Source organism: Phallusia mammillata, chromosome 7 (genome assembly GCF_965637545.1).
Source record: "Phallusia mammillata chromosome 7, kaPhaMamm4.hap1.1, whole genome shotgun sequence".
NCBI classification, from domain to species: Eukaryota; Metazoa; Chordata; class Ascidiacea; order Phlebobranchia; family Ascidiidae; genus Phallusia; species Phallusia mammillata.
Window position 1 is genome coordinate 11,459,709 of NC_137258.1, and position 15,324 is coordinate 11,475,032.

A 15,324-nucleotide genomic window follows, 5' to 3' on the forward strand; every position below is an offset into this window, starting at 1 on the left:
TTTTTGTCTTCGTAGAACTACATGGTCAGCAAAAATTTAAACCAAATTGACAAAAGATATATAATTATTAAAAACTGAAAAACAAGGAAAGCCCTACAATAAACATAGTTTTTCCAGCAACCTGGAACCCAGTAAAAAAATGGGCAAAATTCAAATATAACACACTTTTTCATTATCAGCTAAAGTAACATTCCAGCCTTGAGAAATCACCCTAACCAGAACAAAGCACAAAACTAATTAACCTGACTGGACCGGAATAGGTGACCAAGAGCTGTTCAGACCCAACACCTCCTGCACTTGATCACGATTAAGGACTACAGAAGCTTTCTGGATCTGAGTAGGCAAAGTGTCAGCTGTAAAGTCAGGTATTGGTGTGCTTGTCTTGTTTTGGTTGGTCGTGTTCATCTGGCCATTCTGATCATTAGGATCTAAATAATTTTTGAGCAAAAGTATTAGCCAAAAATGCGCTGTTTAAACTAAAAAGTGTTTAAACAAGAGACATAAAAACTTGGGGTAAGAAATAATATCCACTTAATCAGTGCCAAATCTAAATTATTTTCAGACACTTTTTTGCTAGTAACCCTGAATAAAATTTGAACAAATTTTCACTTGTAATGAAAAAAAAAACATATTGAACTTCCGCCATTAAAAAACAAAATTAGAAACCTGTATTCTTTAACATGTGAATAGGTTTGCTGACACAATATACATTTGTTAGGCCAAAACAGTATATAAAACAACAGAACGCTTACTAATTTATTCTCTGCACAAACCACAAAGTCCCTTGATTGGTTTATGACAGGGGTGGGCAAACTACTGCCCGCGGGCCGCATGCGGCCCGGCAAAGGAGTTCATGCGGCCTGCCAAATGTTGGGAAATTTTAAAGAGAAAGTTACCGAGCAACGCTGGATAGTATTATAACCACAGGCATAGTTTTAAAAAATACCGGGGGTGCTTACGTGCTTTAGCCTGTTGTTTCTGCCACGTTATTTTGCAAATCGTCACTTGACACAATTACTTCGTTCGATAAAAGTAAAAGCTATTTACGTTTTCAAATACAGCCCACTTTGTACTGTTGACGCCAAAATTTTGGTCACTTTGGATCAAGTTTAGGTCGTTGCAGTACATTGCAAACAGACATTAAACATGGCTTTAAAATCGTTATCACAGACCACACCACACTTAAGTTGGATAATAAAAGTGGCTCGCTTTGTTTAATGTTGGCGCAAGGAATTTATAAACAAAAAAACGTGGTGTTGCCTATGCTGCAACAAATGCTTGTTTAATTTGAAACAATTACAATTGTAGATATTCCACCAACGTTTGTGCAAACAAAGTGACAACAAACGTATTTGCACATAGCTGAAAATATACTATGTTAATATTTTGGGCTAAATCAGGGGTACACAACTTACGGCCGTACGGTCACATGCGGCCGCGGAGACTAGTTTGTGCGGCCGTGACCATGCATGTTAAAATACATGTACTGGCTGCCGTGACGTAACTAAAACTATTTTGCCAAATATTTTGATTTTTAAACTGCTAAAACACATTTCGTGAGACTGAAAAAAAGATTACCAGCCTATGAACCATATGCGCAAGGCTTTTTATCCACTTATTGTGTACAAACAATGCGAAAGAACAGGCACCGCAATCGTCACAATACAGATTATGACGTCATAAACAGTTAGCTTCGTTTAGCTAAACTTATGCGTCAAGTATGAAATACATGATATAAACCTTATTCTTTACACCAGTTATTTAAAAAAAAACAAGCAAGTAATAGGGGGCCTTTGGTGAAATACTATGCGGCCCCATGAAATTAAGAACTTTTGAATGCGGCCCTTGCTCTGAAAAGTTTGCCCACCCCTGGTTTATGAGCATCTTATTGTCATTTTTTTTATTTCTTAAACTAATATTTAATGTACTATTTCTAACTTTCTATTAAACCTCCACGAAAACACTTTTGACTCAATTATTGCAAATATTTAATACAGTGTACTCACCTACAAATGACTCTACTTTAGTTGGTAACACTTTCTGTGCCAAGACCCTTCCCATTGAAATGCTGAGCTGCAAGTAACTCAGCTTTTCCCCAGGTTTATTTCCCACAGCAGCTATTCCATTTGTTGTTGCATTAATACAGTGCAGATGAAGACGGGGATCGCACTGTGGAAACACAAACAAACAAATAAATAAAACTTACTATTGTATACAGAGCAAAACCAAATGCTTGCGAATTATTTTATATTTCCAGTGTTATGCCTGGAGTCATATAATATCCCTAAATCAGCATATAAATTAACACAAAAAACCTATAAAGTCTGTTTTCAACACCAGTGGGTTTTGTAACTAAAACTAGAAGGGTGGCTTAGCACATATTGCCCTTGCATATACACTATAACCTATTTTAAAACATTGATATATTTCCTATGCTTATTTTATATTGGGTCCCATACCATCCACTATCTTTTATAACCTTAGTTGTTTCTGCAAGCAGAAGCTCATGGGTCCCCACACATGCAAAGTTGTAGATAATGCATTTCAAGAGATAACCATGTGAAAGTTTGGTGTTGTAAGGTAAACGCAGTGATCGGCACTGGGCTTAAATAATAATACTATGTAAAAACATAACATTTGAGTATGTTTAATAAACTTTGCAAAATTTCATATAATTAGAATGTTTTTTAAAAGTTCATTTATTTTAGGGGGCTAGTTGAGTAAATGTTGGGGCTAAAGGTAAAACACATCAACTGAAACCTACAAATAGCATAGTCCACATACTACCCCAAATTTTATCCAATCCCGACACTGTTTAAAAAACTGACCCATTGTAGGGGACTAGTGGGGTAACTAATGGGGTCAGACACTCAAACTAAAAAAATATGAAATCTCAATGACTCAATCAATAGTAATGCAAAATTTCAGCCCAATCCGCCAATGTTTAAAATTTCGACCACTAGAGGTGTTTTGAGCGACAACCGTTAATGTTTCAGATGTCATAGGGCTGTTAACAACCCCCTAACTAATGTTCACCAAGCAATCCACAAAGTCATAAAAGAGTAACATACAACTGCTCGCCCTTGTAACACTATTGAGCAACAGAAATCTTTCGTTTGTGGTGCCCAGTAACATACAAATACGTTTTACACTTTAGGGGCTTGTGGGGTAAATGATGGGGCTACATGGTTGAACACACCAATCGACATCTATAAATGGCATACTCTACAAGCTATCCAAATTTCAGCCAATTCTGACACTGTTTAAAAACTCACCCATTTTAGGGGGCTAGCGGGGTAAATACTGGGGTTATCAACAAAAACGAAGTGGGAAGCACATCTACATAACTACATCTACCATCTGTGTAAATTTCAGCCAAATCCATCAAACATTTGATGGAAAAACGAGTCGGACAAACTTTGGGGAAAAAATACCCATTTTAGGGGGCTAGCGGGGTAAATACTGGGGTTATCAACAAAAACAAAGTGGGATGCACATCTACATAACTACATCTACCATCTGTATAAATTTCATACAAATCCATCAAGGATTTGATGGAAAAACGAGTCGGACAAACTATGGGGAGAAGAAAAAAGAAGAAAAAACAAAGAAAAAAAAAGAAAAAAAAACAAAACAATTTGAGTAAAATCAATACGTGTCCCCTTCAGGGAAGGGGACCCATAATGAACATAAACATACACATACAGCGAGTCTTCTTGGTGTTTTTTGGACACAATCAACCACCCGAGGAAGAGATGATTTGACAACTACAATGTCATCCTTGTGCAAGAGTCTACACGAGCTCAAGCTTGATGATGCCTCAGCACTTTCTTGTGATTTCTCATCTGAGGACGAAAACTGGACAGCCACAATGTTTCCATCAATCTACACAAAACAAAACAGATATATCCACATAGTTCCAAGTCTGCACTTCGCTAAAACCAGAATCACTTGGAATCATTACAATTACACTTAACTTAGGCAGCATAAAAACATGTTACGAAGCTAAAAAGTAAAGAATAATGATTTATCTTCACAAACACATACCAGCACTTAAGCCACAGAGCTACATTTTTAGTTTTGCTATTGAAATGATACTTTGTGGTGAAATTTAAATGTTAAAAATCAAAATACAAACCTTTGTAACTTTTCCAATTGGAATTGTCCGAATATCCTCAATAAAAACAACCTTTTGCAAATCCCATTCCTCCTCATGAGGAGCTTCATCAGCTTCTTCTACATCCTCATCTTGTGATCTCTTCCTTTTATGGGACTTAGATGTGTCAGAGAGCGATGTAGTAGCACTATAGCACACAAGATTGAAGGCGCTAATTCTTAAACATGCAGTTTTAAAGAGGTTAATTAACAGTGTTTTAGATAGGTAATTGAAATGGGTAGCTCATTTTCTTGGTGGCACACCATTTTCGGCAGATCTCACCAGTGTAAAACACAATATACTTAAAAATACCTCATCATAATCACAAAAGAGCAATGCACAAAAGCACAAACCTGTTATCTTGTCCATGTTCAACAGTTGAATTGTCTGCAAAATACACAATAATGTTTGCTAATGGCTAATAACATAAAATATACAAACAATTTTAATACAACTGAGTTGCTCCAACTGGTTAAATGTTCAACCAGTTTTATTCCTATTCATACAAAATTTAATTCAAAATCTAGTCCAAAAAAAAACATCGTGGTATTCCTAACCAACCTGGAGCTTGATGTGTTTCCGGTTTAGCTGTTTTGTCGTTTATTATCTGAAACTTTGCCTTTTTCTCTAAGTCCCAAACAGATTCCAGTAGCATTCCCATTTTTGGAGTACCAGTCGAAATATTCACAGCAACAGCACCAGCATGGTATATAGGAAAATGCCTCAAACACACATGAGTTCCAACTGCAAGCTGCACACAAAACATAACTGATCATCTCTGAAAACAATCAATGGTAAAAAATGAACATGAAAATTTTTTTACATCAGGTTTGCTGCTTGGGGCATTTTCTTTTGAGAGATTCTGTAGCAGACTGTTTTGGGACTTTTCCAGAATTTTCTTTCGTTGATTAAAAGGCAGAACACCCCACCAATAAACACGACCTGCAAACAAAGTGTTAGCAGAAGTTCCAAATAACAATCAATACAAATATATTTGGTAAAAGGGCTGGCAAAATTTCAACAGGTCCACAACTTAGTCAGTGCTTCCTAAAATTAAAGCAGTGTTTTATGCCAGAACGGAACGTTATACCGGAACGAAATAAATAATTTTAGGCTCAAATACCGGAACGAAATACCGAAATAAAAAAATTCAAAAAAACGGAACGGAACGAAATATCGTTATATTTTATTCCGGTATTTCGTTCTGAACATTTGACATGAAACAATTGCTGAAAATTTCGCGCCGTTAAAAATACAGTTATAAATTTATTTCGGTCAGACCGGAACGAAATAAAAATATCGGTCCAGAACGAAATAATGAAAATAAATAATTTGCTCAGAACGAATAATGTTATTTCGTTTTGTTCCGTTCCGGTATGAAACACTGGATTAAAGCATATATACCTTGTTGTGTTAGCACAGCTGAGTACAAAGGACAAACATGAAGAGATTTGACCACTTCCATTTCAATTACATCCATCGCAGAGCAAGGCTGGTCAAGCGACATCGTGTGGCATGAAACACTTTCATCCATCCAAGTTGCCATGGCACCACCCTCTGTCACAATTGAGGCTCGCAGTGAACAAGTAGCCAACATGGAAATCTGTAGAAAAATTTTTTTTTATAAATTTTAACTTCTTTGTTTATAAATTCTAGTTTACAGCACAAAAGAAAGTGCAAATTTTGATGGTGTTATTTTCAAGGTTGGGTCCGAATATTAGTTAACTTGGCTGATATACAATTAAAAAAAAACGGTGTAAACATAAAAGAATGCAGTTTGCTAAGAAATGTTAACAGTGCACAAACAGAAATCAAGGTTCTGAATATGATATACCTTATGGTTTTCCAAATTCAGAAACTTTGAGCGAGGATGAAATGTTCCATCATTAAATGGTTTCTTTGATTTCCACTTCCACTGGCGGAGAACACAACTGTTGTCAACTGCAACCAGTTCACTATGCATTCCACCAATGAGCTAAATTAAACAATAAAGTTTATTTTTACAGTTGTACAGTTATATATTAGCTTAAATTCCTTTCTGAAAAATGGCATTTGCAACATGTAACTCATAGATTTCATTTAATTCCTAGATTATTTCACTGTTTCAGAAAAACAAAAAAGAAATAAACTTACCTTAAACAAAATTGCTTCTCCATTGTCATTTACCCACCACTCAATATCCTCAGACAAAGATATTCCACTGCTTCCTGGTGGCGGCACTGTACAATTTTAATGTGTCATAAACTCCAAACTGTTGTGGAAAACAATTTTTCAAAATACCTGTAGGCAATTTTGGTTGGCGTTTTGAATCAATTTTTCGAAACAAATCTATCCAGTGGGGGCTGTTCATTCTTGTTAGATTATCATCATCTGGGTCATTTTGCCTATCACTGTTGCCACTACCACCACCTCCAAGTCCTCTGGATGATGGAGGAGGCCTGCTGCAATGTTTACAAAAACACAATTAAGTACAAGTGCATAGGCACCAAACACAGATATGCCAAATTCCCATGCATACCTAGACAAAAACCCAGGGTAGGCGGAGAATTGGACAACGTTATTCATTTGTTCAGCCATATGTAATGTTTACAAAAACACAATACAAGTTTAACATTGGTCTCAAAAGTTAACAACTATATATGTTATTAAATCAAAATAGACTTTTTCACTTGACATAAATTGCACTTTTACATTTTTAATTTATGCTATAATAATAGAATACACACCCAGAAAATGAATAACCCAGTAGATCCTCAGGCAGCATGGCGTCTGCATCAATAACAACACGTGGATGATCACCTGGATGCATTCCACCATCCAATAATGACATAAGCTCCTCTCCAGGAATATAGTCTCCAGCTAAAAAACAGCGACACATATACATTTGCTGTATGCAATCAAAAAAATAACACAGTGTGGTGGAAGGTACCCAATTTAAAAACAAATAATTAATCAAATGAAATTTAAGTTTCTGCGAGTTAAACTACAAACCTACCATCATCTAAATCATCATTTTCTTCATCATCACGGCTTAGTAAATTGTTAACAGCCAAATTTACATCCAGATTGGTGCGCTGCAGTTCTCTGACAATTAGATTGCGAGATTTCCCTTGCAAGACACCCTGTTAACAAGTAGGTTAGAAGTAATGTAAAGTTTTACCTTCATTCAAAAACTGAACTAACTTTTGAAACACAACCGAAACAGATAAATGCCAAACCAATGCATACCTGCACTTGATTTATTAAATCCTCAGGAACATGTGAAGCAGGCAAAACAACCCTTTGACCTGATAGCAGTGGAAGATTTCTTCCTCTAACCTGTCCAGATCTTATAAGTCGAATATTTGACCCAGCAATTCCAGCTGCAGAGTTTAGTGACATGCGAGCTGTTTTGCGAGTAGATGAGGACGCAGTGGTTGAAGATGATCCAGTAGAGGTTGATGCAGTTGAGCGAATCACACCTATTCTGTTGCCCCATCTGGTCCAGGAAACATCACTGCTCATATTAAGTAGGTTTGCATTGTCAAGATTCCATGGAGAGTCATCTGTCCGCATAGATTTGGAGCTTCTTGAACCTTAAGTATACAAACGATCTTGAAATTTAGTGTGTAAGATTAAGATTTAAACATTGAGAAGACAGCGCTTTCTAAAAAGTTATAAAACAAAAGCTCTTTTGATTTAACAAATTTTACAACATGAAAACTTCCTAAAATAACCTACAATATACCAAAAAGCATCTATTAAATGTAAGTCACATAATCAGGGTTGCCATACCGTCCTTATTTCTAAGATTTGTCCTTATTTTGAAGGGCACCATCTTAGAAAAACGTATTTTCCTTATTTCTAAGAAATGTCCTTCTTTTTGACTTACGTCCTTATTTTGTCTTATTTTCAACAATTACAAGTCAAATCCTTGCTAAAAGCAGAAGTAAACCTAGACCTACGCTGTCGTAAAACGCACAAAGTATTTTCTACAAACAAGGAGTTGCTTGAACAAAGTGTTTCTGGCAAAATATATGGCATGTGATATGTCATGGATCGTATAAATTCAAAGATTTATTCTGAAACGTTAGTTTTGTTTCGTATGAAAACTTAATTTTTCGGTTGTCCTTATTTCAGGCTCCATGTCGATGGCAACCCTGCACATAATACATAAAAGTAGTTCAAACTGTAGTGATAAAATAGATTTTTAGTCAAAGATTGCCAACCTATTTGAACATTTTACATACATCAAACACTTACTTCTGTTTTGGTGGCTTTTGTCTTTTGCCTGCTCTTCATTTTGTTTCTGTGAATGTGGTGACAAAATACTGGCTGTGTATCCCAATCTGCATACTCTTCCATCATCAAGTAAAAATACAATGTGATCTGGCCCTACCACACAATCTTTGATAGAATATTGTTGCAGCAACTGCACAGCAGGAGAGGTATCATTCACATTGCACGAGAATATATTTTCAGAAAGTTGAAGAAGTCTGTTGAAATAAAAAACGTCATGGTAAATAAAAAATTAAATTGTTTTTCCATATGTATTTTAAACTACTTAACACTTTCAGCGCGGCCAGCAATCACCCAAACATGCGCTCAATGCGGGCTTTTGTTAATTGTTTCAATTATTGCGCACAATTGCTTTGTCTTGTTTGCTGCAAGGCCTTAACAGCAGCAATAACGAATTACAATGAAAGTAATGTTACAACTTATGGACAATAAAATCTTATGCACAATAATTTACTGCTAAAACTTATGCACAATTATAACTTTAAACTTTTGCCAACAATTACACAGTATAACTACCTCAAGCATTTGTTAGAAAAGCCAGCATTGTTACATTGTTATAAAACAAGACTCCATTCACATAGTCAAGTTTAACGTGCGCCAAGCGTCGCCCTAGACACGCGCCGATCACACATTTATGGCATGGGGCTGTTTGGTATCGACATACATTAACGGTCAGCCGCATTTTTGAGCAAAACATTTTGATGTTAATTAACGTCAAGCTCCACTCTGCGCAAAACGTCTTTTGACGTAGATTTACGTCAACCGCACTGAAAGTGTTAACGATACAGCTAATCTTTGAAAATGCAGAAATGAACTGTTGGGCAGCAAAGACATTCATTTGTCAAGTACATTTTCGCTCTGGTAAACCCCGTTAGAACTAGAAAAGTGGCTTTCTGATGTACTTCCATTTTATATATTCTATACGATATTTACCAATTTACTATACTATACACAATTTTATCTACATATATGATTGTTTTTGCAAGCAAAAACGAATGGGTCCCCACACACGTGTTTATGCGGATTTACAGTAAACCCATGTTGCGGTTATTTTTAGATTTTTAAGGACAATTTTTTTACAAAGCATTAACTTAACTTTAAAAGTTTTTGTCCGTATTCTTTTTGCATCATTATTGTCATATAATTACAAAAAATCAGTAAAAAAAGAACGGGGAAAATACTTTCAATTTCATCTCTTGCTTTGATCTTGATATTGTGGTTCAAGTTCAGTTTTTAAACACAAATTTTCCTAGGAAGCCTTAACTGTTATATTAGACACTATATATAAAAAGTCGTTTGCTACAAAGGTATACATAACAACTTGTTTTTTCACTTAAGTTTGTTTCGCAAAAACGCCTGTTTAATGACCTTTTGACAATGTTTTTAACAGCATGCAGTCCTTAGTGTTCAACAATATTGTTTAGCCTAATTTATACACAACTTAAGTACTGATTCTTGAATTGATTTGTCAAAAATAAAGAAGATACCCGTTGTTATGCGACGGCTAAGCTGACAACGAGAATTTAAAGACCATTTATCGTGGCGTTCGAAAAAGTTAAGTTTATTTTTTCATATTTATCTTGATCAACGACGTTTTGCCTGACATAAACGAAACCGAAGTACGTTTATCGAGTTTAAATTACGTCTTAGGTGTAAAACCTTCACCAAAACTTAAAATACGTGTGATAAGTCAATAAAACGACACAGCATTCCTGCACAAAAAAACACAGATGATTTCTAATCACCCAAACGACTGTCTCGTAAAACACGTCTGTCTGGACATCAAGCTGAGCACTCCCGCTCTGCCGCCTTAATCGTGAACCAGTGAATTCCTCCCTTGGGACTTATATCTGACTGAGAGCGTACACATATTATGGGATGTAATGGTAACTGGCGAAATTTTAAATACTAAACGAATACCCTTCTTAAACAATTGTTAAATTTTTTAAATGTTTCTGCACCATAGGGCTTGTATTTCTGGCCTAAAACTAAAACCGATTATTTCGGGGTGTAAAGGGTGAAAAATGGGTGAATCCGAAAAAATAATTCAAAATTCTTTAAAAAAATCTTACATTGCACCAAACAACAAAGCATAAAACTCCAAGATGCTGTACTTTAGTCAGTACAGCCGTTTTAAAAATTTTACGTTTTGGGGGCCAGCATTAAACAGAAAAAATAAGAAAAAGAAAAAAAATACGGACAAAAACAATATGTGTCCCCTTCAGAGAAGGAGACCCATAATAAACATTTAGCCACTCAGTTATCATGTGTTGATAAAAGGTGACATTTCAAATTGGTTTTGAAACTTTGCAGTAAGCACTGATTTAAAACTAAAAATGCACATACTTTTCCTGAAACTTTTCTTCTTCATCAAGAAAATCCTTGTTGCCCTTGGATATTGGTTGAACTACAAACTGTAGGTTAGACACAAAGCTCTTCATCTTTGGTCCAATCAATACATACACCAATCACCAAACTGGTCAACAACCAAGTCAGACTTTTTAGCCTTGAAAGCTTTATACCACACTAGGCACTCAAGGGGGTTTCTTTTCCTAAATGGTTTAAAAATAGATTGTTGGTTAAAACTTTTGTAGTTATTGTCACATAAAATTGCCTACCAAAAATTACAAAATTTACACATAACTGATATGCTGGGATGAGGAAACTTTAGGTTTAGGCTTTGAGACAAAAAATTGACTTGGTGAATAAAACAAATCAGGTATTAACAATTATTGCTTCTTCAGCCCATTTTTATTGTAAAATACCCAACGTAATTTAAGCATATTGAACTATACCATTAAGCACTTCGTCATAAAAGCGCAGTTTGTAGCACACCTTTTGGGTGGGTTCTCAAACATACAGCCTATTGGCCAGGCCACCAAGAGTCCAAGACCCATTTGGACCCGTGGCTTCAACCTATTCTTTTATTCTATAGAATAAATTTTCTTCTATAAATAATGTATACATACATACATCAACTCTAAAAAACTGTTTTGTGAAAATACGCTAAATTTACCGTCTAAATCTATCATAACAATGAAAAGGGGTAAATGAGAAAAAGCCAGTTCAACTTATGCAAAAAGCACTAAACAGACATAGAAATAGTAACTTGCTGTTCCCCTATCCGAGCAGATAGCCATTCTAGTGACAACGACATGAGGTGCCATATAATAACTTGTCATTATGAGTTATAACGATAAAGGAAAAATACTTTCCAGTTTTTCTAGTGCTGGTGTGATGCATACAAGTCGTATTTCTTGTTTCTATAATCTAACACTCCAGTAGGTTTTTAGCCCAATGACATATACGGTACTGCCTTGCTGTTTGCTGCTCTACCTAAAGTTTACATTGACTGGAAACAAAGCCACTCAAGCTTAAATTGCTTCTGGGGCCATAAATTGTTTGAAAGATTTTATAATATCTGTCCCAGTCGAAACAGAAAATGGAATGTTGATCACGTTTGCGGGGCGCGGGGTAAAATGAAATTTCACGCTTCAGGGCGCTCAGGGGAAAAAAAACTGACGTCATATACATTTTCAGGCATGACGACTTTGAAGTCACAAGCGACAGCACAACAAGGCAAATTTTAATCTGTGTTTAGTTTGAGGTTTACAAACTAAAAATAAGTTGCTCCATTTGTTTAATAGACTCTTTTTCCTATTTGTCTTTAGTTTATTTATCTTTTAACGAAACGTTACGTAACCATAACCATATCGATAGACAAGTTGAGCTAAAAATCCACAGCCAAGAAATTGTCACAAGTCGATTGTTTCAACCTGCAGTTCATGTACTCCCAGGAGATGCAAATACTTGGCTGTTTTGTTTTAAATTTCTACCTCTCTTCGCCAAGCAAATGATTGTCCCCGCTTTGACTTTTTACTTACCTCGGTTTTACTTACCTCTTCTGCTTAGTTGGCCTTTCAAATGCAGTTTGTGTAACAGATATTTGGAATGTAAATTACAGATGTGTGGGATGAAAATTTAGAGCAAATTACCAGAGTGGCGTACAGCATATGTTTCATAGCATAACTTCTCACTTTTCACTGGTATTAATCATAAGTTGTAAATCGTAAAGTGTTCTTGTTGGGATAGTAATTTTGTTTTTTTGTCACTATACATGACTACCAAAAAGTCACTCTCAGATAAACATCAGCTGGGGAAAATATTGTGTTGCGCATTTTCCAGTTTTATAACCGTGCTTATGGGCAGCAAAGAATGTTATGTGAAGCGGTGCAGCTGCTGAAAGTAGGTGCAAAAGTAAGACAATTACAGAAAAAAGACAAGTTCTGCACCATATCGTAAACATTTAGCATCAAACACCGTACGTGGCAGTAGCACATCGAAAGAAATATTTCAAATAGTGGTCAAAACACATTTTGAATATTATTAAACCCTAGAGCGCCGGTTAAACATCTCGCAATCAAATGCCATCTTATGTTGTGTACTGTAAAAGGGGAATAATACCCACATCGCATAGTCTAAATATAAACATTAAAGGAAGTCGTGGTTTTCAATAGCGTTCGAGTGATAGCCTGTTAATACCTCAATGTTTGTTTTGAAACACAGCAGTTTTTAAAAAGAGCCTAATAGTCACATTTATATTATATTAACAATACATGCGTTTGTGATGCAATTGCCTCTGTGCGTTCATTTTTCGTTTATTGCGAGTATCATTGTTTGAAACCGGGTTGTTTATGACGAAACAGACTATGACTAAACTGGTAATGCACAAGAACGCACTACAGTGTGAAAGGGCAGATTAGGTGCAGCTAGGTCATCGCACGCTTTTGTGGGCCCTGGTTGCCACATCTCAGTTGGTGGCCCCAGCATGACTTTTTTAAGCCTCGTTACCAGCAGCTGTAGTGGCATATAAAGACGGTCTTTTCGCCATGTTTCCAACAGAGAAGTGTACCCGGTGTCTCTTTTTAGAAATTGGCACGAAATGGACCATTCCTTTTGTGCCACATTCTCAAATCGTTAGCCAGTCTAGATGTCCCATATGAGTCAGAAAAGCAGGCCATTTGATCAGAATTAGTGTTGAAAAGTGCGTTTTTTTTTCATTTTGACAAGTCGTGTTGCCGATACACGTTGTTTCATGATTCTAGTTAACGTGCAGATTTGCTGTACTGCGTTGTATGGCATCGTTCCAGTGGTCGTTATGTGTCAAAAATGAGGCGGTGGGACGTAGCCTACATAAGACAAGTTATATTTTCTTACATTTACCCTAACTAATGAGCTGGTAGATTTTTATCTGTTGTCGAAGAAGAGCTGGGAAAGCTATTGCATAAAAAACGACGTTGTTTGCTCGCCAGATTGATTGCCTTCAACATCCGGCAGGCAGCAGTGAACCACCAGCTACTTTACAGCATGCAGGAACTGTTTTTGAAAAGCAAACTTTGCTCCAAGTCATGTCTTAAAACAGCCCACTGTATACGTTGGGTAGCAAAAAATCAATCTACATGCAATGCGTTGCTGTCAGTATTCTTGCAATTAGGTGTAGTACAGGATGGATTGTGTTAGCTATAACTGTATTTCCCGTCGGTGCACAGCTGACGGTGGTTGATTTGTCGGTATATTTCTCTTACATCAGACAGCTGGGGTATATTGATTGGTGTTGCCCTGTTGAGATTGCCAGCGTACGACGTTTGTGTGTTTCTGTGGTAAAACAAGTCTCCTCCTTTATTTAGGCGTATTTCGGTAGTCAATAAGGTTTTGGTGCTCTAAAATACAATTGGCGTTTTGCCCTTGGAGGGCAAGATGGTACGACTGGCGAGGCCGAATTTCGAGAGGAAGTATCCCTCTAAGGGTGGCTCCTTGAGGGCCCTTCGATGGTTTTGGAGTAATTTTTGGTCGACTGGAAGTAACAAGCATCGAGAGCAAACTGCGGCACCGAAGCGAAGTCGAAATTGGCGATTTCGGCGGTCGCCGGTTCTTTGTAGAAAGGACACGGCAGAAAATGTTAGCGACGGGGAAGACGCTAAAAGCTTGGATAAACTAAACGCAACGCATCAATCTGAAGGTGCAGTGAAAAACGGCAAAGAATTCTGCCAAACTTTACACCCAGAGTTCCTCGACCGAACGTTTTGCAAGCAGACAAATGAAATTCGGGTATGTACGTGTCTGCTTCCCGCATAGAAAACCTGCGCTGTAAGACAAAGTGTCTAATCGCAAGAAAACATGACCTCATTGCATCCTGTTTGTAAGGAAGCACAGATTAACCTCTAGTTGGTTGGTTTACTGTTTAGCATTACAAGAACCTAAACAAATAAGAGGTCTAAATTTGTTGCATTAGTTTCATAAACATACACGCCTAAGTTTTCACGTTTTTGCAGACAACCAAATACACAATTCTGTCATTCGTGCCGAAAAACCTATTCGAGCAGTTTCACAGATGGGCCAACTTCTACTTCCTGCTGCTCATCGTTCTTAATTGGCTTCCCATTATCAACGCTTTTGCCAAAGAGGTTTGTGGCTATGCCAGTACTGTTCAACTTAAAAAAGTAACATAACAGAGTTACAGATGTGAATGGTCCAAATGGTTACACAAACCACGAACTAGACTCCTGACAAAACTTATTTGCAACCATAACTTGTGCTTGACGTGGTGTAAGATGATTCTTTATTCACAAACATACCTCAATTATGAATACCCACACTCAAAATTAACGTCGATTCCGGGTCGTCCGAAAGAAATGCAAACAGAATGTAACTCGTTTGTCAACGTCAACGACCACTTTTACCTCCTTAACCGTAATATCATGTGACGTTTAATTAAGTACCGTTAAGGTTTTTAAATAAGCTGGCCAGAAATGAATATATTACTTCAAACCTTTAGACTTTAGTGTACAGCAAAATTGGGCTAAAAAGAGGAGTTTGGCTGATGTACTCTA

General features: G+C 36.7%; 2 protein-coding genes across 9 annotated transcripts in view; one reads left to right on the plus strand and one right to left on the minus strand.

Annotated features, from left to right (window-relative positions):
* Positions 1-11,005, minus strand: part of LOC145202746 (E3 ubiquitin-protein ligase UBR5-like) — a 34,413-nt gene extending 23,408 nt beyond the window's left edge. For 7 of the 8 annotated variants that reach the window (XM_080075809.1, XM_080075807.1, XM_080075808.1 and 4 more), the window contains exons 1-16: positions 10,781-11,005; positions 8,399-8,631; positions 7,385-7,731; positions 7,152-7,278; positions 6,883-7,015; positions 6,437-6,597; positions 6,290-6,375; positions 5,991-6,131; positions 5,561-5,759; positions 4,980-5,098; positions 4,718-4,907; positions 4,510-4,543; positions 4,139-4,304; positions 3,706-3,885; positions 2,007-2,169; positions 243-428 (exon numbers count right to left, since the gene is read on the minus strand). In XM_080075809.1, coding sequence (XP_079931935.1) covers positions 243-428; positions 2,007-2,169; positions 3,706-3,885; positions 4,139-4,304; positions 4,510-4,543; positions 4,718-4,907; positions 4,980-5,098; positions 5,561-5,759; positions 5,991-6,131; positions 6,290-6,375; positions 6,437-6,597; positions 6,883-7,015; positions 7,152-7,278; positions 7,385-7,731; positions 8,399-8,631; positions 10,781-10,875 — 2,560 coding nt within the window. In that variant the 5' untranslated portion in view covers positions 10,876-11,005. The remainder of the gene's footprint in view (positions 1-242; positions 429-2,006; positions 2,170-3,705; positions 3,886-4,138; positions 4,305-4,509; positions 4,544-4,717; positions 4,908-4,979; positions 5,099-5,560; positions 5,760-5,990; positions 6,132-6,289; positions 6,376-6,436; positions 6,598-6,882; positions 7,016-7,151; positions 7,279-7,384; positions 7,732-8,398; positions 8,632-10,780) is intronic. The other variant, XM_080075806.1, reaches the window with a different exon arrangement.
* A 3,087-nt stretch (positions 11,006-14,092) lies between these two features.
* The window catches only part of LOC145237016 (phospholipid-transporting ATPase VD-like), a 32,384-nt gene continuing 31,152 nt past the window's right edge, over positions 14,093-15,324 (plus strand). Inside the window, exons 1-2 of the mRNA XM_080099709.1 lie at positions 14,093-14,542; positions 14,767-14,898. Coding sequence (XP_079955835.1) covers positions 14,192-14,542; positions 14,767-14,898 — 483 coding nt within the window. The 5' untranslated portion in view covers positions 14,093-14,191. The remainder of the gene's footprint in view (positions 14,543-14,766; positions 14,899-15,324) is intronic.